The following is a 27,232-nucleotide window of genomic DNA, read 5'->3' as shown; positions in this document are numbered from 1 at the left end:
GGCTAACAAGGGGAGCCGACACTGTACAAATCAACACGTTGCCTTCTCTCCCAGACTGTTCAGCTGTTTTTATTAGCTTGCCATTTACGTCAGTGATTCCCCTTCTTACATTTTCCTCAATGTACAGCATTCAGCTGTGGCTAACGGTGTCCTAGCTAACGTTACCTATTTCAGGTAACGGTATCGTTAGTGGTAATGCAGCCTACCTGGTCATCAGATATGGGCCATTTATTAACATCATTTTGTACTCTGCCTATGTAACGTTACTTCATTTGGACGGGTCTGAACAACAGCTCACACACTTATCTGTGTTCTGGTTCTGCAGGCTTCCCTAGGGAGTTCGAGTCCAGGTAAAATAACTTCTGTTGCAAATAACGTTATATATTAACTCTGTTTTTATGCAGTGATTGACTGTAGATCATTATTCTGTGTTGAATGGATCGAAATGTAGCTACAATGGTAATCATGATGAATTACATCCAATTTGATCATGATCATTTGTCAGAGAACATTGGCTTCGGAATTGACAAAATATGATTCCCTGGCTGTTACTTGATAATGATGCAGCGTCATCACTGTGTCTCTGAAATATGAAACTTAAATTTATTGTGTGAACAAAAAGTCAATTGTTTGATCATACTAAGACCTGTATGATATTCACTCAGTTGTTTTTTCCTTTCTCAGTTGGCTCTTTATCGTCAGAGGATCATGACTTTGACCCAACAGCAGAAATGTTAGTTCATGAGTATGACGATGAGAGGACTTTGGAGGAGGAAGAGTCTCTGGAGGGGGAGAGGAATTTCAGCTCTGAGATTGCAGATCTCGAAAAGGTAAACTAGTAAATTGACAAATTGCCCTAAAACAGGAGTTACACATGGTATAATAATTGATGGATTGCATTCAGTGACGGGTGGTGCTGTTGTGCTGATATTGGGTGGGTGGGCTAACAAATGTGCATTATACACATATAGTTCATGCTCTCGTATGTGATGCTGCTATATGAGATACCAAGTTACAGCCACAAAACTATAGCCTATACCTTGTTATAGCAATTGCTCTACTACGGTACAAGAACAGAGTAGAGAGAAGTACCCCCAAGAATGGCCTGATGACACAAACTACATGTCCCCCTCCTCTCTCTCGCTCACACACACACACACACACACACACACACACACACACACACACACACACACACACACACACACACACACACACACACAAACACACACACACAAACACACACACACACACACACACAATTTGACATTTTTAACAAAAACAAATGCAAGAATGATACATGATAGAACAGAATGCTCTATCATGTAGCCTACAATGTCAGTAACGGGTTCACCCTGTTCCAACTGTAACGACTAGATACTGCAACTGTTTTTATCACAACCATTTTGCAACACATATCCTGAATACAACAATTTGGTAACCACAGCAAAAATAACAGTCATTATAGAATAGAGACAGGTATTGACTGACATGGGCTCGGAAATGAAAAGGGACGTTTTTCCGTTCAACTCTGCTCCACTCCACTCCGCGTAATGCGGTCGGTCATCTGCTCTCAGCAGTCTGAAAGCAGTACGAACCCTGAACCATGGGTTCAACACCATTTGGCTTCAGTGCTCATTTGACAGTTCATTTGTAGACATGTTTTCACGTAACTCAGGATATCTCAAAACGCCACTGACTGAGTGACTCAAGTCACGCTGAATTCAATGGTGAATGATGAACTCAACTCAGGATGAACTCAACTCAATCACCACCGATGTGTAGCACCTACCTGGGTGGGTGCTCCACATTTATATGGGTGTATAGGCGGCCTAATGATCTTAAATGGTTCAGTCTATATCTATGAACATGAACAGGTATATCCCAAACCTAGATACCAGTGTCCACTCTTTATAATGCCAGAATAGAACAAATACTGGAGCTCTATCGCTAGTCAATGAAAATATGATAATCTGGACTTTTCCAGCATAGAGGAATTTTAGTGACAGAAAAGGAGGTTTTAGACACCCCAACGGCCCGAGCCACCCCCCAAATGCCTGATTTGAATTCAGGACAACCCTGACTGTATACAAACTCAAAATGAATCATTTTACTGTATAATTTGAGAGAATTTCAAGTCCCATATTTGTACCTCAGATGGCTTCATTTCTAAAGCTTGGGGTGCTGTAAAAACACATTGCTCCATAAGTGCTGACAATGACTGATATATTTGAGATCAGGACAACTCTGACTCAAAATCAAGCTTTTTCTTTTGCTGTATCAATTTAGAGAATTTCAAATTTTAAGTCTCAAATTTGTACGTTGAAATGACTGTCTGAAACTTAGGGTGCACTGAAAACACATTGCTCCGTGATTTCTGGCAATGACTGATATAAATTACTTGTGTTCAGGATCAGGATGACCCTGACTATACTATACCCCAGCGGTTCCCAAATTGTGTGCCTAGGCACACTGGTGTGCCTTGAGGCGAGTCCAAGTGTGCCTTGGGAGTTTGTGACAACCAACATTATTATTGCAAATATAGACTAAAACTATACAAAAAGTTATGAGTGAGTTTTTAATTTACTACATCCCAATACAGAGGCAAATTATACCCCTCCAAAAATCATGATAACATTAAAAAAAGATATATACGTGTATACGTGGGGGGGAAACACACACACACACACACACACACACACACACACACACACACACACACACACACACACACACACACACACACACACACACACACACACACACACACACGGTCATGGAGTGATTTTACAGTTTCAAATAAATTCCTAAAGAATTCTGTTAATAAATATTTCATAAGTAATATGTTTGTCAATTTTATTTGACATTTGTAGATAAAAAAAGTTTAGAGTGATAACACGTGTTATAGAGGCTATTTTGCATAATAAGTGTGTGCCTTAAGAATTTGTCTTGCTCTTTTTTGTGCCTCAGGCACAAAAAGTTTGAAAACAAACTGCTATACAGTAACGCAAAAGTCAAATGTACGCACGACTGTCGTGTGTAGTGTCAAAGGCCCATTCTGAAGCAGGAAAAACCCTGTGATATTGTGAACACAATGCCAATTGCCAGGGTGACCTTTAAAAGGGCAACCTGTCTGGTTCATAGCTGCAATGCAACAACTAAATGTCATTAAATACACAAGCAAATGTTTCGTTCATCTCAACAACATATTTTAGAGCCATGGTTGATCATGTTCAGTGTTGACAAATTCAGTGTGAATGTGGTTAAAGAGTTGTCAGTTGTCAGTCAGTTGTTTCTAGTTTCAGTATTAAACTCAAAATCCTCAGGTATTGCAGAATAGTTTTGTCTCCCATGATCCAAATCAGCAACAACCATCTGATCAAAATAAACTGTTGTTCAGTGTCAAGATGTCTGTACAGTTAGTATGTGTCAAACTGGAGTCAAATGGAATGTATTGGTCTATTTTTTGGCTGTGTATTGTTGTAGTTTGAATAATATAGGAAACAATACACATAAGCTTCTTTAATGCATGCAGTGCTAACTGTGCTGTTCCTCTGCTTCACCAGGAGGGGAACATGCCTTTGGAGGAGCTGCTGGCCATCTACCGATATGAGGCATCAGCAGGCTCCAGTATAGACAGCTCCTCTGGAGACCTGACTGACGAGCTGCCAGACATGACTCTGGACAAGGTACATGGCTGCTGTTGTATGAGGAAGTCACCCTCTTTCCTCTCCTCTCCTCTCCTCTCCTCTACTCTCCTCTCCTCTCCTCTACTCTACTCTCCTCTCCTCTCCCCTCATAAAAATATGTCAGAAAACACTGCCATTGATCCCTCATGGTCTCAGTGTACAATGGATGACACTCTCATTCCTTTTTGTAGGAGGAGATTGCTAAAGACTTGCTGTCTGGGGACTATGAGGAGGAGACCCAGTCCTCAGCTGATGATCTGACCCCTTCAGTGACCTCCCATGAGGCCACTGATTTCTTCCCAAGAACACTTCGATGTAAGTGACGGATTTAACTTCAATTGTCAAACGTTTTCAAGAATTAACTCTCTACGGGGCATTAAACAGAGTTATTGATAGGTTAAATCTCTAGTACTTGCTAAAAAAAAGTGCTTTTTCAGTATTTCTCTCTGAGTATTTCTATCTTAAATATTTTCTATGACCATTTCTGACATCTTATTATCAATTAATAGGCAGGTACTTTCGGTACTTGTACCTTGAATTAAAATGGTACTTTTTATGCCTACTGTATTCTGAATACAAACTCAATGTAATACAATAGCTTGTCGCCCCCCTCCTCTTGCTTTAAAAAAAAAACTATTGTAATTATTAAAACACATTTCTTACATTTTAAATATTTATACATTTAACAATATTTCAAGAATTTCAAATTTTGTATGCATTTATTCAAAATTGTGTTTAGTATGGTTGAAAGCACTGAACTTTTGTCATTTTTTGGTAGTCAGTAGTACCAACGTTATCCGTTCAATGTCCAAAACCCAGCCATAGACATGACATTGGAATTCAGTGCATTGAAAGGCGCTTATCCGTTGTTTGTTATTGTCTCGTCAGCCAACGCTATCTCAGACGGTGATAAGGAGTCAGAGTGTGATGAAGATGGCCCGAGCCCAGAGGACTCCAGAAAGGTACGTAACTACATTTGGCATTGGAACAAATTGAATAAGGCAGGGGTTCCCAAACCTTTCTGTTCAAGTACCACTACGTACCAAACCAAATTTCCCAGGGATTTCTTCCACTGCATATACCATCCCCCCCATAAAATAAAATTTGCTGATTTAACCATGCAATAGCAGCAGAAAGGCTAAATGACAATATAAGGCTACTAGCTGGTTCAAAACGGACACACACACACAGACACTTGCCAACATTAGGCTGTGAAAAAGAGGACCACTTTGAAAATGATTCCCCCCCCCCCCTCGCCACAATTAAGCTTATCTTTGGAGTGTTATTTAGCTACCTCCCTGACAAACTAGCATGACATGGTTGGTAAAAATCGATTCCTTAGGTCTTCTAGTTTCATATGATACCAGAAACTGGCTTTAAAACTCAAAGTAAATGTTCAAAATTGTGATATTTCCCAAATATCGCGATATTTCTGAAAATCAGTCCAATCCGGCAGCTAATCCTCAAGGCTAATGTGTATGTGGAAACTGAAAGAAAAAAAAGCAATTCTCTGGCGGACCACCAGGCGGAGCCCACAGTTTGGGAACCAATGGAACAAACATTGTATCCCTTATTCAATAAGGGATACAATGTTTGTTGAGTTACATCAGTATCACTGTTAATGAATAAGGGATTGACCAGGGACACTGATGGTTTGAATGTAACTCAAAACAAAAGTTGCAGAAAGAGATTTGCCTGCTGCTGTCTTGAATATTCTATGGATTAACCTCCCCCCCCCCCCCCCCCCCACACAGGAAATAATGGTGGGAACACAATACCAGGCGGAAGTTCCTTCTTGTATTTGTCACTACAAAGATGGAGAGAAAGGTGACTGCCTCATTACTCAGCTAGTGTCAGTTCTATTTGCATGAAGTTGTAAATACACTACTTACACTGCTTACACAGATAGAGATATAGCTAGAGTACTCTTTAATGTGTTGCCTGATAATGTTACTATCCATAAAAATGGAGACAAAGCACACAAAGTGAGAGATCTTACAGAGCTGTGCTTTGTTGTTGTGCAGTATATGAAGATGAAGACCAGTTATTATGGAGCCCGGGTGTGTTGCCAGAAAACAAGGTTAGAAGTTTCCTGTCTGACGTGTTGTCACGGACAACAGATGACAAGACAGGAAGTGACAAAGCAGCGATGCAGGTCCGAGACACCGAGCAGGTCAGTCATTCAATCATCTCTTCATTCATCCATTCATTCATGTTGTGACATGATGCTGAGCACACTTCATGATGATGTATGTGAACTTAGTTTTTTTGATCAATAGTAAGTTTAGTTCAAATTGCCGCAGCCAATGGTAACGTGCTTTGATTTTTGTGTCTTTCTACAGTGCACGTTGTTTATTTTGGCTAATATTCTAGTGTTGACCAATCTATTCCTCTCCAATTTTGCCATAGGCTTTGCATGAACTTTTCAAGTGCAACTACAACACGCGTGAAGCACTAGAGAGATACTGCAGCCGTGTAAAATCCTCAAAAGGTAAGTGAAGGAAACAGAGATTCAATATCACCAAGTGCAATAATACCAGCATTTCATGAGTTTTGCTACAACAGCAAAACTCACCACATTGGTCATATTCTCATGTTACATTGTCATTTAGACATTTAGGAATGGCACAGTGGATAGCTGCATTACAGCAGCTACTGTGATACTGTAATGCTGGTGCTACCATGTAAGAAACACAGTCCTGGGCTGTCTGCAGCATGTAGGGATGGAATTTGGTAAATCAGAGATACTGACTGAGGTTTTCTGATACCAATTTATACCAAATTGCTTTGAAAAGTCAGGTAGAACATGTCCAGCTTGGAGACAGTGGTTAAGGACTTTGGCAGTTGGCAGGATGAGAGAGGAGTTGGGGGGACCTGGGGAAAAGGACATTGAGTATTTCATTTGACAGATGATTTCCTCAACTTCTCTGTGTAGAGAACAGACATGAGGGGTCTCAGACAGAGGAGGAACTCTAATCGGAGAGAGAGATGATGTTGACCTTCTCTCTGGCAGTGTTCATTTTGGCAGCTATTTTAGATTTAGTCTTAGTCTTTGGATGAAAACGCGAATTAGTTTGTCACATTTTAGTCATTTATATCTATAGTTCTATAGTTGAAGTGGCTTTTAATTTAAAGTAGCATTTTCTGTTCAAGTCCAGCCCATGAAACTTGTCTGTGTGCTGTTCTGAATTGTGCTGAATTGTTTTCATTACAGAAGAATCGCCTCCATGGTCGGAAGAGGAATGTAAGAACTTTGAACATGCACTACAGATGTACGACAAGAATTTTCACCTCATACAGAAACACAAGGTGAGTCTTTATTTTGTGACTTGATGTGTTGCACGCTTAGACACACATGGAAAGGTTGTGCACGAAGCAGGTTTTCACAAGAAGAGAAAGATTTCTCAGCACCTCACGCCTCGCTCCCCCCTCTTCCCCCAGGTCACGACGCGAACAGTAGCAGAATGTGTGGCCTTTTACTACATGTGGAAAAAGTCGGAGCGCTTTGACTTCTTTGTTCAGCAGAATCGATTTGGGAAAAAGAAGTACAGCAGCTATCCTGGTGTAACGTGAGTGGCGGAAAGAAGGAAAAAAACGTCCATTTCCTGTTCTAAATTACCGTATACGTCCTTTTTGGTGTTCTTTTTATTTAGCCAGATCTGAAATAATGATTATTTTTGTAATCTACTGTAGTGACTTGATGGACAGACTGGTGGATGAAGCGGAGGGACTGGCAGTGGACAGTTCTTCCTCTGTATGCTCAGGAGGAGGTGGAGGTGGGAGGATGGAGCCTACCACGGACCAACAGCTCAGCCTGCTCAACTCCATCACTGCCAGCGACCTCACAGGTCAGTAGTAAGGTTATGGAAAACCTGGAGAAGTTTAGCATGCCTGGTCAAGTTATGGAAAATCATGGTTTCTACATGTTTTCATTGTATTCATTTCTTTGTTTCATTATTTATTGGGAGTAGGGATGGGTCATTATCTCACAATACACAATATATATGCTTCAGTACAACCACAATGCAACTTCCTTTTTTTATTATATAAAAGGGAGCAAGTGGGCAATCTCTGTCTGTTCTCTCTTTCAATTTTTGTTTATTTTGTTTTTATTTGACCTTTATTTAACCAGGTTAGTCTCATTGAGATTAAAAACCTCTTTTGCAAGAGAGACCTGGCCAAGAGGCAGCACAAGGTTACAGACATAAAGTTACATAACATATCACCACAACATTTGCATATAAGCAACTGAACTAACAACCAAAGATTAAAAGAAAAGAAAAAAGTACAACATATATCACATTGATAGGCATGATTCAATCTAATCTAATCATGACATTTACAGACCTGCATTTCGTTTGCCTCCATGACTTGTGCGCTGCACATGCTAATAGCGCAGGCGAGGCCACGCAGCAGCCGAGCTGCGGGCGAGGCCATGCAGCAGCCGAGCTGCAGGGCGGGCGAAGCAAGGAATCGAGCCTAGTGTAATAAATAGAAGTTCAATGAAAACAAACTGCAGAATTATGTTTATTTCTGATACACAAATCTTTCTAGCAATGGCATTAGCTTGCTAGAATGTGTACAATAAAAAAAAATCATTACAAAGTGAAACTAATATATTTTGGATGGCGAGCTTGAGAAACTTTGATGGACAAGCTTTCTCATTTGTGATTACTATTGAACAATAAAATGTAGCTAATATCACAATTATTTTTTCTACCCCACTATGTGTATTGTTAAAATTGGTATTGTGATATATTGAATTTTGTTGTCCCATCCCCAATTGGAAATGTCATAGAAAGTCCCCCCCCTCAATCAGCATATATATACAGTATATATTGACCAGAGTCGCATTTCATTGGAGAGCCCAGAATTCCTAGAAGTGCCCCAGGTACCCGGTGTTAATTTCTGTCTCCCATGTCCCTGCAGCTTTGAGTAACAGTGTAGCCACGGTATGCAGCCCTGCGGAGGTCAACTGCCTGGACTCCTACAGCTTCCCCCCTCTAGAGAGTCTACACCGCGGGTCCCTGAACCACGAGGAGTCCTTGGGTTTTCCTTCCAATGGAGCGGACCCCGACTGCCTCAACATGCTCGATGCTGGCTTCTACCACTCGGACCTGGGCCAGCTAGGTTCAGTATGTGTAAATAAGGACTGCGAGCGGCCCTCCAAGAGACTCAAGATGGCGCTGCCTGACTCCTTTATCAATGACGTCTCTGTGGGTAACCTCGGAGTGGACTTCGAAGGGCGACGGACAACGACACACCACCATCGAATCACCGGCGCCAAAATGGCAGTGTCTGTCACAGACTTTGGGAGCTTGGCTGGCAGCGGCGAACCCAACGGGTTTCTGGGAGGACATGCACGGCACCACACACAGCACACCACGGCGCTCCAGTCGGAGTGATCTTCCTCGTCTCCTTGCCCTGTTCTTCACTTTTGAAACCCCTTATCCTGCTTGTACATAAGACTCACCTCACTGGAGAATCCGATTTGTTTAAATTCTATTATATATATATATATATATATATATATCTATATGTATATGAAAATACTTTTTGTTTTCATTTTTTGTGTAATATGACATCAGTGATGTCTATCATATAGAACTAAAATCTTGATTTCTCTCAAGAGTTTATATAGCAATTTATTTTATTTTTGTTTTGCGGTCTTGCAATGTGTAACGTCCATGTACAGTGGGGCCCAGAGGCTGCAGTAGAGAGAGTTGTGTATCTTCCTCCTTCCCACACACATCTACACACACGCATACACACACATCTACACACAGCATCGTAACAGTTATGTTATCCTGCCATTCTTTTCAGCTGCCAAAAAACAGCTTAGTTCTCTGCCTCTATTGTTAGTGTTTAGTTGCTTGTCTTTGTTGTTTGAAGTGGTACTTTTTTATTTTTTTTTAATCAGTGTTGGGTTTACAGGTACTTTACAGTAACCAGGCTGGGTCAAATGGTTTAAATTTGACCCAAGTTAAACCTGGCTAGATATTGTATGAAAAGCAACACTCGTTAGCATGGAGGAAGCGTCGCGGCGAGGAGCACTTCAGTTTGTTTTTTTCTTTGATTTTTGTTCTCTCCTGTGGAAACTTGTTTTAGTAGTTAGTCTGCTTGTTTACTCCCCCCCCCCCCCCCCCCCAACAATTCAAAGTGGCCAAACTGGACCAGATGAATGTTTGTAACAATCCTTTATTTTTCATCCTGTGTAGTCAATCCCAAATCATAGTCCCTCATACATTGTTCTCCTGTCACACTTTGAAGCAGGTGATAAAAAAAACCTGTGTAGAACAGAACGGGAGCCGCCTCTTCTTTAAAGTCGAGGCGGAAATCAAGTCAGACTAGCAAACCAATATTCAACTGCACAAGATGTTGGTTGGGTTAATAGCCGTTAAAGCATAGACCTCATCAGTGCGACTTTTTCTTTTTACGTTATTCTAAAACTCATGGTTTCCGCTCATGGTATTCTTAGGCAAGTTTAGCTAGCTGTACAGTATATGTTTGTTGTAGTCAAAAGAAATGTTGGGAAATGCTTCTGAAATAAGTAGCGCCTTTTTCAAACCACTTAGGAAGCTTGCATAAACCTGCTAGCAGTATTATTTCCTTATTTAAAGCCACTCTGATTGTGTTTAACCTCTGTACTGACTAGAGAATGCCTTGTATTATCTGGTTGACAATTTCATGTCCAGTTGGGGTCTAGTAGCAGAAATGGAGCTGTTTTCTCTTGACTGAATTAGGTAATGGTGAATTGTAAAATGTTTGGCAGGTCATTGTCAGTTGATTGGATGCAGTAGTAGCGTTTACTTAATTTATCTATGCATTGTGATATGTACAATTATAGTTTGTTTCAGGGGTACATTGTTATGAGCGTTTGTCATGTCCATAGATTCAGTAATTCACAGTTGTGTGTGTACAGACAGGATTCTTGCCTACGAACCATCAGTAGTTTTAACAGTTCGATCTAGTAATTCAGTTTCCAAGCCCAGCATCAGAGGAGATATTCACTTCTGCGTTTCATGTAAATAATTAGCAAATAGCCTTTAAAAAGTCTATTAACTGACCTCTTACACTTGTGAATCTGTGTTGATACAAAGGTTTTAATTTGTTTCCTTGTCAAAAGGCAATAATTTGTAGATATGTACAGACATTTTGTTTTTGCGTTTTACCGATTGACTTCTGGTGTTTGACCCCCAGCCCCCCGCCCCCTTCCCCAAAGGAAAGACATTCTACTCAAGACACAGGAGACAGCTGAACCACGCATGCCAGCTGTATCTGTTCTCAAAAGTGTACCACTGAAAATGGCTTTACCTAAGACGTATTGATAGTACTCAATGTTGCATTTTGACTTCAAAACTTGCAGCCATGTGTAAAAGATGCTCATCTTTTTTCCCCCTAGAAAAAAAAACTCTTTTACACATCGTCTTATTGTTTGTCTTGATGGTAAAGGGATGGCTGCTGCTGTAAGTATGTGGAGAGCTAGTTTTCTCTTAATGCAACGTGCATAATGCAGTAGGTTCTCCGAGCTCTTCTAGCTTTAGCAGTGCAGTGATATTTATTTCACCTGTGGTTTGTACAAAGACACAGAAAAACTGTCAGAATGTAAAGGCCATTAAGTAAGTAGAAGTAGGTTTTTTTCACCACCCTGTGAACTCTCGAAAATGTGATATTTTATTGATATCTCTGGTATGGAGATGTGTGTTTAAGCAAGCACTAAGCAAATTTATTTTATATTTTGTATTGTGTTTTGAAGTTTAAAGAGGAAAAAACTATAGCAGTTGTGGTTTTAAAAAGAAAACTCGAGTCCTTTGACGAAAAAGAAAACACCTTTGTGAATAAAAAACCTACAAAACTTAAAAATGTATATCCAGAAATATAGACAATCAAAACCTTCACTATGAGAAATGTTCAAGAAGCTATCTTTATTGTTTATAAGAATTGTACATAAACATTTTTTTTTTTTTTGGTTAAACATTATTTTGTATTTTCTGTTGTACTTTAATACCTTGTGTACAGATCCAGAAATAAAGCTCTGGAAAAGGTTCTGAGACCATTGCATGTTCTTTATTCTTTATCTCTCTCACAGACAGTAGTTGAAGCGCAGTGAAACCCCAGAAAATACGTATACCCTGATAATGAGGGCCTGATTTGATATGATTTTGTCCCAGGGGGCAGATATTTGCTGATTTAGTAATTCATTGTATAACTCAATGGTTATGGTTCCCAACCCAACCTTTTTTGTCCTATGTACCCCTTGAGCTGTTTTGCCATGCCAATAGTACCCCATCACTCATGCGTGTTCTTTACCCTGCAAAGAAAACACTGCGGTGGATCCATGCACATACAAATAGGCTAAATCCATACAAAATATATTTGAGATTGTCACTGAATTGTCTGTTTGGCCTTGGCCTTTTTTTTCCCTCACCCCCCCGAAAGGTGATTAGATTATTAATACATTCTCTAATCAGGATACTTTCTAGTGAATAAATTATATTTGCATTCAACTATTCCTCCTTTCGAACCCTGCTTGTAGAACCACTGATCTCTGCATTGCCATCATTGTGGTATTTTGATTATATGATTAATATTCTATTTATGCTTACACTGTATTACCACCTGAGTAAATTGGCTATAGCAAGTGTAAGCAAGAACTCACACTTCATTCATCCCTGCACTTGTAATATTTCACCAAATAGTACATTTGATAATGGAGTATCAGTTGAGTAGTGCAGCTTCAACACCAAATAAAGGAAATGTGACAAACCTTAAGATAGTGGTTCCCAACCTTGGGGTCACAACCTGGAATTCAAATAGGGTCACCTGATTTAAAAAATAAATAAATTACACCACAATTTAAAACAACCAAAGAGGATTAGGGCCACTTGTTTTTTTCTCTCTTTTTTTAAAAGTTTAAATCTGATTCTGAGAATAAAGTCAGAATTCTGAAAATAAAGTTAGAATTCTGAGTTTAATGTCAGAATATTCTGAAAAAAAGTCCGAATTCTGGGGGGGGGGGGATCTGAATTCTGAGATTATTGTCAGAATTCTGAATAAAAAGTCAGCATATACATGTGACATCGCTGATGATGTCACTGATGATATTGCTGATGTTGGAATTTGAATGTCTGACGTCGCTAGATTTTTGTGACGTCAAAGTGGGGTCACAAGCCAAAAAAGGTTGGGAACCCCCTCCCTGCCTTAGACTACTGCACACTGAAAGAATGAACACCATTAAGGGTTGGGAGATGACACCGATTGGTTGGGTTCGTGTTACGCCCAAAACACACCAATTAATACAGCCCATTTGGACCGTGCACCCTTGTTTGCGCTCAGATTGTGCATCGCTAAACTGTACTGCATCATTAACGGTGTTCTGGCTCAATACCATCACACACAAAAAGAAAAAATTTCAAATTATGATGCCATACCAATTACAATTAGCCTGGTAAACCAGCTGGTCACGTGACCGGCTGGTTTACCAGGCTTAAATTACAATGCCATACCAAACTACAATAATGCAATAAAATAAGCATTTATACACAATAATTTGTTGCAAAGTCTGTATTGTAATATAAAATATATATATTCTGGAGAAGAAGAAAATAATTTTACATGAACAGCAATATTTGATATATTACATTTCAAAAAGTGATGTTTTACCATACACAAATTATACATAATACTCTAGTCTAGTGTCTACTTTAGAGTCTATCAAGACTATTGTTTGATTTGGGGAGGGAGGTTGTTGATTGTAGATAGGGCTCAGAATAATGATAAGAGCTTGCTATTGTGTGCCTTCTATGGAATATCCACAATTTACCTTTTCCACAGCAGCCATTTTGTTTCTAAAAGGCAGGGTAAAAACACAGGTGCAACCAAAACATTAGTGAGGGTTTCCAACTTCCAATCCATTTAGGTGTTTGAGTGCTGGGGCCCTCATTAATGTTTTGGTTGCGCCTGTGGTTACCCTGCTTTTTAGACACATAATGGCTGCTGTGAAAAAGGCCTATTAAATAAAGTTTTTTTTTAAATTACCTCTCCGAATGAAGAGTGGCTTAAAGCTTTCATTGACAATGTATTGGTAGAGTAGCCTACATTGTGCATTTTGTACTACTGTACTAGTGGAGACTCGAGATGATGCGCCATGGATACAGTTATGGAAATCGCCCGCTCCGTGTGCTCCCAAAATCGTGACAGATAGACAGACACCGCCCACCCACCTAGGCACCATCGTGCAACTGTGCGCCACCGGCTCATACTATCACAGTTGCTCGAGTGACATCACTGGTGACATCACAACTGCCTGAGTGACATCCCAATTGCTCGAGTGACATCACTGATGACATCACAATTGCTCAAGTGACATCACTTCCGTCACAAATCGTGACTCACACCACCACAGACACCACAGCCAATTTGAACTAAGAAGATTAATAGGCTACTGAAGTTGAACTAACTTATATAGTCCCTTGTACACAAATGCAGCCAAGTTTTAAATAGTGCTAATAAATATATTTTAGCAGACAGGAAAACATTTTACATGTAGGCATTTTATAGCAAACAAACAGTAGAAGGGTTTGTTATCTTGAAGAGAACAAAATCAGTCGAAAAGTTATTCAAAAAGGCCATGGTCCCATGTCAAATTATTGAAAATGTCTCTTAATCATAACATCCTCAACTAATAAATAGCCTAGCAGCATATTCACACAGCTTAGGAAACTGCAGTTCAAGTGATTCCATCAGAAATGTTCAATGAGCTTTTCGAACAAGTTGAGGAAGCGTTCCTTCCTGTCCACCAGCTCAGAGGGTTTTATGTTGCAGATGTCTTCACCCCACTCTGTAACCTCCTCTGTCTTTCCCTTGGCTGCTGCCAGTCTGGCTCTCTCTTGGTCCACAGCCAGCCGGTCCCTGCCCACTGCATCTCTGTCCTTCTCCACGATGGCCTTCTCTCTCTCCATCACTGCCTTCTCCCTCTCCATGATGGCCCTCTCTCTCTCCAGCGAGGCGCGGTCTCGGTCCAGAGCGGCCAGCTCCCTGTCCAGCGCCGCTCTCTCCCTCTGTAGCACCTGCCTCTCCCTTTCCATCACCTGCTTCTCCTTGTCCATCTCCTGTCTTTCGCTCTCCATCATGGTCCTCTCGCTCTCCAGCTCTCTCCTCTCGTTCTCCACCTCTTGCATGATGCGCTCTATCTCCCTGCTTCCTCCCTGCTGCCATTCCTCCGCCTCCCCCTCCCCCTCCTCGCCGTCGTTGAGCGAGACCTCGATTTCCGGCCTGGCTGCCGTCAAAACTGAAGGCGTGGATTCCATCATGGAAATCTTCCTCTTCTTGGATCTGGAGCTGGGTAAGAAATCGGCGTCGTCTTCGTCGTTGTGGAAGGCCTTAATGATGGGGGCGCTGCCCTGCAGCCGGCCCTCCATGGCATCGTCCATTAGGGTGAAATGACGCCACATTGCTGGGAACACTTGCACCCCTTCTGGGGGGTTCTTCAGCTCCTGGAGAGACAGAGAAAGCACCAACAGTCAGGACTTACTGGAATAAAATCTCTCGCAATACTCGATGAATCCAAGTGGGATAAAACGGAGTACCTTGTATTTCTTCTTCATGTTTTCCCATTTTCTGGCTGCCTGAATGTGTGTCATCTTGTGGTGCAAGCCCATATGTTTCAGGATGGCCCTATAATCAGCAGAGTGGTTTAGAAATGCAATTCAGTAGAACAACAATACTGTACCCCATCTTCCCTGTGGTAATGAATTCCTTATAGTATTTATCACCATCAATCAAAGGTAAGGTCTTTCCAGGTTAACAAAAATGTATTAATAAGATATTTATTTTCATAAGATAGAAGTAAGCTCCACAATAGATTACAGCAAAGACAAAGTGAATATAAACATGAATAAAGCAGTAGAACTCAACTCAATGAGAAAATAAAACTTTCGATTCTATTACTGCACCAGTCTGCTAAAAAAAAAACATAATTCATGTTCATACATCTTTGAGAATTTTAATTTGCTGACTTACCTCCATGCCCACATGGAGGAATTTCTCTTGCCAGAGAAGAGGTAATTATTTGAAACCTTCAGCTTCACAAAGTCTTCAATCTCCTTGGGACTCCCTGAGAGAAAAGAAAATATTGCATGGGAGCTGTTGTATAAAGATATTGTTATAAAACGGACCTGGTCTTCAGTGTTTGGCGGAATCTGCTGTAAAATACCCAATAAAGCATACTAATATCTGAATGGGACATGATTGAGTGAAAGGTGGGTTAAATTCCTACGCGTTAGTGTGTAGGGTCCTTTCACCATGAAGGCCACTTGCTAGGCAGCCTAGCTAAACGGTGTCAACTCAAGATGTGTCGAATATGGCATTTCCTCTCGCCTATACTTACATTTATATGTGAATTCCACGGGGTTCATCGTAATTTTATCACAAGTGGTGCACGTATAAGCGTGATCCATGTTCTCTATCTTGTTTGTTTGTTTTAGCACTTCAGTCAACCTAGATTGTATGAAAGTACACTAGGAAAATACCGCTTCGCTTGTTCCTCCTTCAGAGGGACCCTACCTTTTTCTTCTTGTCCTGAACGAGCGAAGAGAAACGCTCAATATCGCCATCTACTGTATGGAGGTTCCATCACGTTTCACCACAGTTCAGCATAATAATCACAATCATCGTCATCATAATTTAGTTTAGTGATCAAAATGCATTGTGCTGCTGCTGTTGTTGAAAACGTTGGAATATCTTGCTTGATATGTGCTTGCTTGTCTTGTCTTGTAAAGATGTTTTTGCTCATTAAAAAAGACAAGCCGGCAGGGGAAGGACCCGCCCTACTCCTCTGATTGGGTTGGGTAGGCACGCGTCAGGCACACGGCTCATACGTCATCACCGTGTGCCTGTGTTTACAGCAGATACTCGTCCCATACACGAGCGTCAAATGAGCAGGAATTTCACTTCCGGCCAGCAGGAATTTCACTCGGGTTTAATGATTTTGCCTTCAAAGTAAAAGCATGATAAAGTTCGTTTTTTTTAACCATAAAAATTGAAGTAGAAATGTAACTATGTCCAATATAATGAACATACGAACACTAAGATAAACCTCTAGTTTAATGTTTGAATGAAAATAGACATACTGTACAAAGGAGACCGTGTGTTATTTCTTGAAAGGCTTAACAGGGTGTGTCGATAGCTCACACTGGTCAATAGAGGCTAGGCCTACCTCTCACCTGATTATGGCCTCTATAGGGAAGACATCAATAGAAGAGATTATCAAGCTATAGGCTAGGCTAGGTGACCCATTATGCAAAGCATGAACAATGTGGTCTTGTGAGAAGTAGGTAGCCTATTAAATGTTCTTTGTATCCTTCTTGGGACCACAGTGAAAATCAGTTGAACAACTGTCTGTGTTCTTTATCCTTGTACTACTTTTTGTCACATACTTTATGTAATACTATTGTACTAAATATAAATCAATCAATCAATCTATCATAGGGAAGTCATCTTGAGGCTGGATGGGTGTCAATGTTTGTGTTTTGGACATGTATGTACAGTGTCAAGTGAGCAGGAATTTTATAGCTGTCCGCTCCCATTCAGAACACAATGAAAACGCTCCGATTTTGAATAAAGATTAAAAATCTAAAGTCAATTGTGCCAGGGCAAACTCACTTGATCCATGTAGAGACATAGCCCAGCTATCATAAGGAAGTCATCTTGAGGCTGGATGGGTGTCAATTTTTCTGTTTTGGACATGTATGTACAGTGTCAAGTGAGCAGGAATTTTATAGCTGTCCGCTCCCATTCAGAACACAATGAAAACGCTCCGATTTCGAATAAAGATTAAAAATCTAAAGTCAATTGTACCAGGGCAAACTCACTTGATCCATGTAGAGACATAGCCCAGCTATCATAGCAAAGTCATCTTGAGGCTGGATGGGTGTCAATTTTTCTGTTTTGGACATGTATGTACAGTGTCAAGTGAGCAGGAATTTTATAGCTGTCCGCTCCCATTCAGAACACAATGAAAACGCTCCGATTTTGAATAAAGATTAAAAATCTAAAGTCAATTGTTCCAGGGCAAACTCACTTGATCCATGTAGAGACATAGCCCAGCTATCATAAGGAAGTCATCTTGAGGCTGGATGGGTGTCAATTTTTCTGTTTTGGACATGTATGTACAGTGTCAAGTGAGCAGGAATTTTATAGCTGTCCGCTCCCATTCAGAACACAATGAAAACGCTCCGATTTCGAATAAAGATTAAAAATCTAAAGTCAATTGTACCAGGGCAAACTCACTTGATCCATGTAGAGACATAGCCCAGCTATCATAGCAAAGTCATCTTGAGGCTGGATGGGTGTCAATTTTTCTGTTTTGGACATGTATGTACAGTGTCAAGTGAGCAGGAATTTTATAGCTGTCCACTCCCATTCAGAACACAATGAAAACGCTCCGATTTCGAATAAAGATTAAAAATCTAAAGTCAATTGTTCCAGGGCAAACTCACTTGATCCATGTAGAGACATAGCCCAGCTATCATAAGGAAGTCATCTTGAGGCTGGATGGGTGTCAATTTTTCTGTTTTGGACATGTATGTACAGTGTCAAGTGAGCAGGAATTTTATAGCTGTCCGCTCCCATTCAGAACACAATGAAAACGCTCCGATTTCGAATAAAGATTAAAAATCTAAAGTCAATTGTACCAGGGCAAACTCACTTGATCCATGTAGAGACATAGCCCAGCTATCATAGCAAAGTCATCTTGAGGCTGGGTGGGTGTCAATTTTTCTGTTTTGGACATGTATGTACAGTGTCAAGTGAGCAGGAATTTTATAGCTGTCCGCTCCCATTCAGAACACAATGAAAACGCTCCGATTTCGAATAAAGATTAAAAATCTAAAGTCAATTGTACCAGGGCAAACTCACTTGATCCATGTAGAGACATAGCCCAGCTATCATAGCAAAGTCATCTTGAGGCTGGTTGGGTGTCAATTTTTCTGTTTTGGACATGTATGTACAGTGTCAAGTGAGCAGGAATTTTATAGCTGTCCGCTCCCATTCAGAACACAATGAAAACGCTCCGATTTTGAATAAAGATTAAAAATCTAAAGTCAATTGTTCCAGGGCAAACTCACTTGATCCATGTAGAGACATAGCCCAGCTATCATAAGGAAGTCATCTTGAGGCTGGATGGGTGTCAATTTTTCTGTTTTGGACATGTATGTACAGTGTCAAGTGAGCAGGAATTTTATAGCTGTCCACTCCCATTCAGAACACAATGAAAACGCTCCGATTTCGAATAAAGATTAAAAATCTAAAGTCAATTGTTCCAGGGCAAACTCACTTGATCCATGTAGAGACATAGCCCAGCTATCATAGCAAAGTCATCTTGAGGCTGGATGGGTGTCAATTTTTCTGTTTTGGACATGTATGTACAGTGTCAAGTGAGCAGGAATTTTATAGCTGTCCGCTCCCATTCAGAACACAATGAAAACGCTCCGATTTCGAATAAAGATTAAAAATCTAAAGTCAATTGTACCAGGGCAAACTCACTTGATCCATGTAGAGACATAGCCCAGCTATCATAGCAAAGTCATCTTGAGGCTGGTTGGGTGTCAATTTTTCTGTTTTGGACATGTATGTACAGTGTCAAGTGAGCAGGAATTTTATAGCTGTCCGCTCCCATTCAGAACACAATGAAAACGCTCCGATTTTGAATAAAGATTAAAAATCTAAAGTCAATTGTTCCAGGGCAAACTCACTTGATCCATGTAGAGACATAGCCCAGCTATCATAAGGAAGTCATCTTGAGGCTGGATGGGTGTCAATTTTTCTGTTTTGGACTTGTATGTACAGTGTCAAGTGAGCAGGAATTTTATAGCTGTCCGCTCCCATTCAGAACACAATGAAAACGCTCCGATTTCGAATAAAGATTAAAAATCTAAAGTCAATTGTTCTAGGGCAAACTCACTTGATCCATGTAGAGACATAGCCCAGCTATCATAAGGAAGTCATCTTGAGGCTGGATGGGTGTCAATTTTTCTGTTTTGGACATGTATGTACAGTGTCAAGTGAGCAGGAATTTTATAGCTGTCCACTCCCATTCAGAACACAATGAAAACGCTCCGATTTCGAATAAAGATTAAAAATCTAAAGTACTAGGTGTGCTTTTATTTTACTTTTATCCTGTGTTTACTTGATCCATTTTCTGCTGGAAAACTGCTGCCATGCTCCATGTTTGTTTTAATTTGTTGATGTTTTGTTTTTTCATGTATTCGCTATGCTTTTTATATCTGCTTGCACACAAATTGCCCTTCTGGGACAAATAATAAACTTGAATCTTGAATCTTGAATCTTGAATCTTGTATGTACAGTGTCAAGTGAGCGCACGTTTCATTTTTTTTACACTATATATAACATGTAGTATGAACATACGAACACTAAGATAAACCTCTAGTTTAATGTTTGAATGAAAATAGACATACTGTACAAAGGAGACCGTGTGTTATTTCTTGAAAGGCTTAACAGGGTGTGTCGATAGCTCACACTGGTCAATAGAGGCTAGGCCTACCTCTCACCTGATTATGGCCTCTATAGGGAAGACATCAATAGAAGAGATTATCAAGCTATAGGCTAGGCTAGGTGACCCATTATGCAAAGCATGAACAATGTGGTCTTGTGAGAAGTAGGTAGCCTATTAAATGTTCTTTGTATCCTTCTTGGGACCACAGTGAAAATCAGTTGAACAACTGTCTGTGTTCTTTATCCTTGTACTACTTTTTGTCACATAATTTATGTAATACTATTGTACTAAATATAAATCAATCAATCAATCAATCTATCATAAGGAAGTCATCTTGAGGCTGGATGGGTGTCAATGTTTGTGTTTCGGACAGTGTTGTCCATGGGCAACCAGTAGACTTGGTGACCAATTATAAATATCTTGGCACTATTTTTGACAGCAAGTTGAAGTTCGATCTAAACTGTGAAATGCTGTGCAAAAAAGGTCAACAACGTCTCTTTTGCCTAAGGAAGCTTGCCAGATTCCAGGTTGACAGGACTCTGATGAAACTGTTTTATTGTGCCTATATCGAGTCTGTAATCTCATTCTCTATTATCTGTTGGTATGGAAACCTTGGTATTCAAGGGAGGAACTCTCTCGGGAGGATTGTGAGAGCGGCATCTAAAATAGCCGGAGTAAATTTGAGTAGCCTGGACCACATTTTTAACAAACAGGTGCTTAAAAAGGCCATGTCCATTCGCATGGACGATACTCATCCTCTCTGCCCAGAGTATGTGCTGCTCCCTTCGGGCCTTCGGCTAAAAGTTCAGAGGGCTACGAAAAACAGATATAAATTGTCTTTCGTTCCTGTTTCCATCACAGCTTTAAATGCTGCTGAGAGGAGGAGATAGTGCACTCTCTCTCTCTCTCTCTCTCTCTGTCTCGCTCCCTTTTCTCTGTCTCTCATGCAGCTTAAACGCTGCTGGGCGGAGGAGATGATGCACTCTCTCTCTCTGTCTCTCTTTAGGTATTGCTGCTACAAATATTCTTTATATATTTTATATTCGAGATATATCTTTATTTATTTTTTACCTACCTATTTATGCGAGCTCAAATAGTCCTGGACTCTTATTACTTTTAAGTTCATGTACGTGTCTTTTACTACTTTTAAGTACATTGTACGTGTCTTTATTACTTTTAAGTACATTGTACAGATCCCTTGAGGTGTGTTTTTATTTTACTTTTATCCTGTGTTTACTTGATCCATTTTCTGCTGGAAAACTGCTGCCATGCTCCATGTTTGTTTTAATTTGTTCATGTTTTGTTTTGTCATGTATTCGCTATGCTTTTTATATCTGCTTGCACACAAATTGCCCTTCTGGGACAAATAATAAACTTGAATCTTGAATCTTGAATCTTGTATGTACAGTGTCAAGTGAGCGCACGTTTCATTTTTTTTACACTATATATAACATGTAGTATGAACATACGAACACTAAGATAAACCTCTAGTTTAATGTTTGAATGAAAATAGACAAAGGAGATGTCTCTCAAATAATAACTTGCTCACCCTATAGTGAAGTAGTTGGTAGCTTCCTAAACTATGCTTTTAAAGTAGTTTCCCCAACACTGCTCATTATGCAAAATGATGTGATCTTGTGAAAGGTAGGTACTTCACGTGTGTGAATGGGCAATTTTATATCTTTCCTCTGATTGGCCACCTGTATTGAGGAGGCCTGGTCATCTCTGAGCATAAAGCCTCACCTGAGACCCCACAGATCACACTAACTGGAAACAAGGAAAAGCACATCTTGGAAACCAGAGGTCATCTCTCCACTGACTCTTCATGGAAAAAGTGAGTTTGACATTGATCTTGGTTTTGGTCTTTTATTTCTTGTTAGACATGTATCCCATGGATACATGGATTATGATCACAAACGCCTCAGTTTTCTGGATTTATGGAAAATCAGAGAGAATAATTACTTTTATACAGATCTATTCAGGGAACCTAATAAAAAATAAATGCAATCCGTGACAGAAAAAAGAATAAGATTGATTGTTTATTCACTGGCCCCTGGCCTCTTGTCATTTTACAAAAGTGGCCCTGGGGCAAAGCAAGACCCCAATTAGTTGGCATTCTATGCACACAAAATGTTCTGGTTTATCTGCACTGTTTGCACTGTGTTTTGTGAAATGGCGGTAGCCTACTATACTGATTTGTTTTTCTTTTTGAACAGCCACGTCATGGAAAACGACATACACCTCAAGCATGGCTGTCGTCACCCCACTCTGGGCGGTCTCATCGGACTGTTCTTCCATCTATGGGTTTTCATTGTGTTCTGAATGGGAGTGGACAGCTATAAAATTCCTGCTCACTTGACACTGTACATACATGTCCAAAACAGAAAAATTGACACCCATCCAGCCTCAAGATGACTTCCTTATGATAGCTGGGCTATGTCTCTACATGGATCAAGTGAGTTTGCCCTGGAACAATTGACTTTAGATTTTTAATCTTTATTCGAAATCGGAGCGTTTTCATTGTGTTCTGAATGGGAGCGGACAGCTATAAAATTCCTGCTCACTTGACACTGTACATACATGTCCAAAACAGAAAAATTGACACCCATCCAGCCTCAAGATGACTTCCTTATGATAGCTGGGCTATGTCTCTACATGGATCAAGTGAGTTTGCCCTGGTACAATTGACTTTAGATTTTTAATCTTTATTCGAAATCGGAGCGTTTTCATTGTGTTCTGAATGGGAGCGGACAGCTATAAAATTCCTGCTCACTTGACACTGTACATACATGTCCAAAACAGAAAAATTGACACCCATCCAGCCTCAAGATGACTTCCTTATGATAGCTGGGCTATGTCTCTACATGGATCAAGTGAGTTTGCCCTGGAACAATTGACTTTAGATTTTTAATCTTTATTCAAAATCGGAGCGTTTTCATTGTGTTCTGAATGGGAGCGGACAGCTATAAAATTCCTGCTCACTTGACACTGTACATACATGTCCAAAACAGAAAAATTGACACCCAACCAGCCTCAAGATGACTTTGCTATGATAGCTGGGCTATGTCTCTACATGGATCAAGTGAGTTTGCCCTGGTACAATTGACTTTAGATTTTTAATCTTTATTCGAAATCGGAGCGTTTTCATTGTGTTCTGAATGGGAGCGGACAGCTATAAAATTCCTGCTCACTTGACACTGTACATACATGTCCAAAACAGAAAAATTGACACCCACCCAGCCTCAAGATGACTTTGCTATGATAGCTGGGCTATGTCTCTACATGGATCAAGTGAGTTTGCCCTGGAACAATTGACTTTAGATTTTTAATCTTTATTCGAAATCGGAGCGTTTTCATTGTGTTCTGAATGGGAGCGGACAGCTATAAAATTCCTGCTCACTTGACACTGTACATACATGTCCAAAACAGAAAAATTGACACCCATCCAGCCTCAAGATGACTTCCTTATGATAGCTGGGCTATGTCTCTACATGGATCAAGTGAGTTTGCCCTGGAACAATTGACTTTAGATTTTTAATCTTTATTCAAAATCGGAGCGTTTTCATTGTGTTCTGAATGGGAGCGGACAGCTATAAAATTCCTGCTCACTTGACACTGTACATACATGTCCAAAACAGAAAAATTGACACCCAACCAGCCTCAAGATGACTTTGCTATGATAGCTGGGCTATGTCTCTACATGGATCAAGTGAGTTTGCCCTGGTACAATTGACTTTAGATTTTTAATCTTTATTTGGAATCGGAGCGTTTTCATTGTGTTCTGAATGGGAGCGGACAGCTATAAAATTCCTGCTCACTTGACACTGTACATACATGTCCAAAACAGAAAAATTGACACCCATCCAGCCTCAAGATGACTTCGCTATGATAGCTGGGCTATGTCTCTACATGGATCAAGTGAGTTTGCCCTGGAACAATTGACTTTAGATTTTTAATCTTTATTCAAAATCGGAGCGTTTTCATTGTGTTCTGAATGGGAGCGGACAGCTATAAAATTCCTGCTCACTTGACACTGTACATACATGTCCAAAACAGAAAAATTGACACCCAACCAGCCTCAAGATGACTTTGCTATGATAGCTGGGCTATGTCTCTACATGGATCAAGTGAGTTTGCCCTGGTACAATTGACTTTAGATTTTTAATCTTTATTCGAAATCGGAGCGTTTTCATTGTGTTCTGAATGGGAGCGGACAGCTATAAAATTCCTGCTCACTTGACACTGTACATACATGTCCAAAACAGAAAAATTGACACCCACCCAGCCTCAAGATGACTTTGCTATGATAGCTGGGCTATGTCTCTACATGGATCAAGTGAGTTTGCCCTGGAACAATTGACTTTAGATTTTTAATCTTTATTCGAAATCGGAGCGTTTTCATTGTGTTCTGAATGGGAGCGGACAGCTATAAAATTCCTGCTCACTTGACACTGTACATACATGTCCAAAACAGAAAAATTGACACCCATCCAGCCTCAAGATGACTTCCTTATGATAGCTGGGCTATGTCTCTACATGGATCAAGTGAGTTTGCCCTGGAACAATTGACTTTAGATTTTTAATCTTTATTCAAAATCGGAGCGTTTTCATTGTGTTCTGAATGGGAGCGGACAGCTATAAAATTCCTGCTCACTTGACACTGTACATACATGTCCAAAACAGAAAAATTGACACCCAACCAGCCTCAAGATGACTTTGCTATGATAGCTGGGCTATGTCTCTACATGGATCAAGTGAGTTTGCCCTGGTACAATTGACTTTAGATTTTTAATCTTTATTCGAAATCGGAGCGTTTTCATTGTGTTCTGAATGGGAGCGGACAGCTATAAAATTCCTGCTCACTTGACACTGTACATACATGTCCAAAACAGAAAAATTGACACCCATCCAGCCTCAAGATGACTTTGCTATGATAGCTGGGCTATGTCTCTACATGGATCAAGTGAGTTTGCCCTGGTACAATTGACTTTAGATTTTTAATCTTTATTCGAAATCGGAGCGTTTTCATTGTGTTCTGAATGGGAGCGGACAGCTATAAAATTCCTGCTCACTTGACACTGTACATACATGTCCAAAACAGAAAAATTGACACCCAACCAGCCTCAAGATGACTTTGCTATGATAGCTGGGCTATGTCTCTACATGGATCAAGTGAGTTTGCCCTGGTACAATTGACTTTAGATTTTTAATCTTTATTCGAAATCGGAGCGTTTTCATTGTGTTCTGAATGGGAGCGGACAGCTATAAAATTCCTGCTCACTTGACACTGTACATACATGTCCAAAACAGAAAAATTGACACCCATCCAGCCTCAAGATGACTTCCTTATGATAGCTGGGCTATGTCTCTACATGGATCAAGTGAGTTTGCCCTGGAACAATTGACTTTAGATTTTTAATCTTTATTCAAAATCGGAGCGTTTTCATTGTGTTCTGAATGGGAGCGGACAGCTATAAAATTCCTGCTCACTTGACACTGTACATACATGTCCAAAACAGAAAAATTGACACCCATCCAGCCTCAAGATGACTTCCTTATGATAGCTGGGCTATGTCTCTACATGGATCAAGTGAGTTTGCCCTGGTACAATTGACTTTAGATTTTTAATCTTTATTCGAAATCGGAGCGTTTTCATTGTGTTCTGAATGGGAGCGGACAGCTATAAAATTCCTGCTCACTTGACACTGTACATACATGTCCAAAACAGAAAAATTGACACCCATCCAGCCTCAAGATGACTTTGCTATGATAGCTGGGCTATGTCTCTACATGGATCAAGTGAGTTTGCCCTGGTACAATTGACTTTAGATTTTTAATCTTTATTCGAAATCGGAGCGTTTTCATTGTGTTCTGAATGGGAGCGGACAGCTATAAAATTCCTGCTCACTTGACACTGTACATACATGTCCAAAACAGAAAAATTGACACCCATCCAGCCTCAAGATGACTTCCTTATGATAGCTGGGCTATGTCTCTACATGGATCAAGTGAGTTTGCCCTGGAACAATTGACTTTAGATTTTTAATCTTTATTCAAAATCGGAGCGTTTTCATTGTGTTCTGAATGGGAGCGGACAGCTATAAAATTCCTGCTCACTTGACACTGTACATACATGTCCAAAACAGAAAAATTGACACCCAACCAGCCTCAAGATGACTTTGCTATGATAGCTGGGCTATGTCTCTACATGGATCAAGTGAGTTTGCCCTGGTACAATTGACTTTAGATTTTTAATCTTTATTCGAAATCGGAGCGTTTTCATTGTGTTCTGAATGGGAGCGGACAGCTATAAAATTCCTGCTCACTTGACACTGTACATACATGTCCAAAACAGAAAAATTGACACCCACCCAGCCTCAAGATGACTTCCTTATGATAGCTGGGCTATGTCTCTACATGGATCAAGTGAGTTTGCCCTGGACCAATTGACTTTAGATTTTTAATCTTTATTCAAAATCGGAGCGTTTTCATTGTGTTCTGACTGATTGGAGCAAGCTTAATATAATAATATAGAAGTAGTTAGTACTACAATACCAAAGGATATATAGATCTAAATGGAATATAACCTTTTCCATGTGTATTGTTATTCAATTTGTGTGATATCACTTAAATTTGTGTATTTTATCGAGTTTGAATGATCGCTTTTATTCTGAAAAATCCTGACCGGAAGTAAGAAATTCCTGCTCAGAAATTCAGCTGTGTTCTATGAACAAAAATAAGACTTCCGCTTTACTTCCGGTTTGCGGAGCTAGCAAATATAAGACTTCCGGTTACCTTCAGAGTAAAAGCGGCGTAATTCATGTTTTTATAAGCCATAGAAAAATGGTTAGTTCGCAGATTAAAACAATAAAAAAAGCATCTAAACGAAGGTATACAATACAAATTATGTTTCTGTTTAACACCAACTGTTTTAATAACATTGAGAAAGCTCTTCTCAGTATGTAAATGGCTAAAACCTGTTCACTGGAGTGCTAGCCTTTACAAATTGGACACTGGACAGGTTTGTGTT

At 40.1% G+C, this 27,232-nt stretch overlaps 2 protein-coding genes across 2 annotated transcripts; one reads left to right on the top strand and one right to left on the bottom strand.

Annotated features, from left to right (window-relative positions):
• Positions 1-684: 684 nt before the first annotated feature.
• mier3b (mesoderm induction early response 1, family member 3 b) lies at positions 685-9,094 on the top strand (the record flags this gene model as incomplete). The annotated part of the gene is made up of 11 exons (XM_083644045.1): positions 685-830; positions 3,567-3,689; positions 3,881-4,004; positions 4,578-4,651; positions 5,444-5,516; positions 5,714-5,862; positions 6,099-6,180; positions 6,904-6,998; positions 7,131-7,258; positions 7,383-7,537; positions 8,619-9,094. The coding sequence occupies exons 1-11, from the start codon at positions 732-734 to the stop codon at positions 9,092-9,094; spliced, it is 1,578 nt and encodes a 525-aa protein (XP_083500171.1). The 5' UTR covers positions 685-731.
• A 5,337-nt stretch (positions 9,095-14,431) lies between these two features.
• On the bottom strand, positions 14,432-16,105 carry LOC310784269 (uncharacterized protein; the record flags this gene model as incomplete). The annotated part of the gene is made up of 4 exons (XM_083645286.1): positions 14,432-15,184; positions 15,278-15,365; positions 15,711-15,804; positions 16,078-16,105. 4 exons carry the CDS (start codon positions 16,103-16,105, stop codon positions 14,432-14,434), a joined length of 963 nt encoding a protein of 320 aa, XP_083501412.1.
• Between the last annotated feature and the right edge of the window lie 11,127 nt (positions 16,106-27,232).

The sequence above is a fragment of the Poromitra crassiceps genome (assembly GCF_964638095.1).
Source record: "Poromitra crassiceps genome assembly, chromosome: 10".
Taxonomy (NCBI): Eukaryota; Metazoa; Chordata; class Actinopteri; order Beryciformes; family Melamphaidae; genus Poromitra; species Poromitra crassiceps.
The sequence above is the reverse complement of the archived record's forward strand: the minus strand, read 5'-3'. Positions and strand labels throughout refer to the sequence as shown.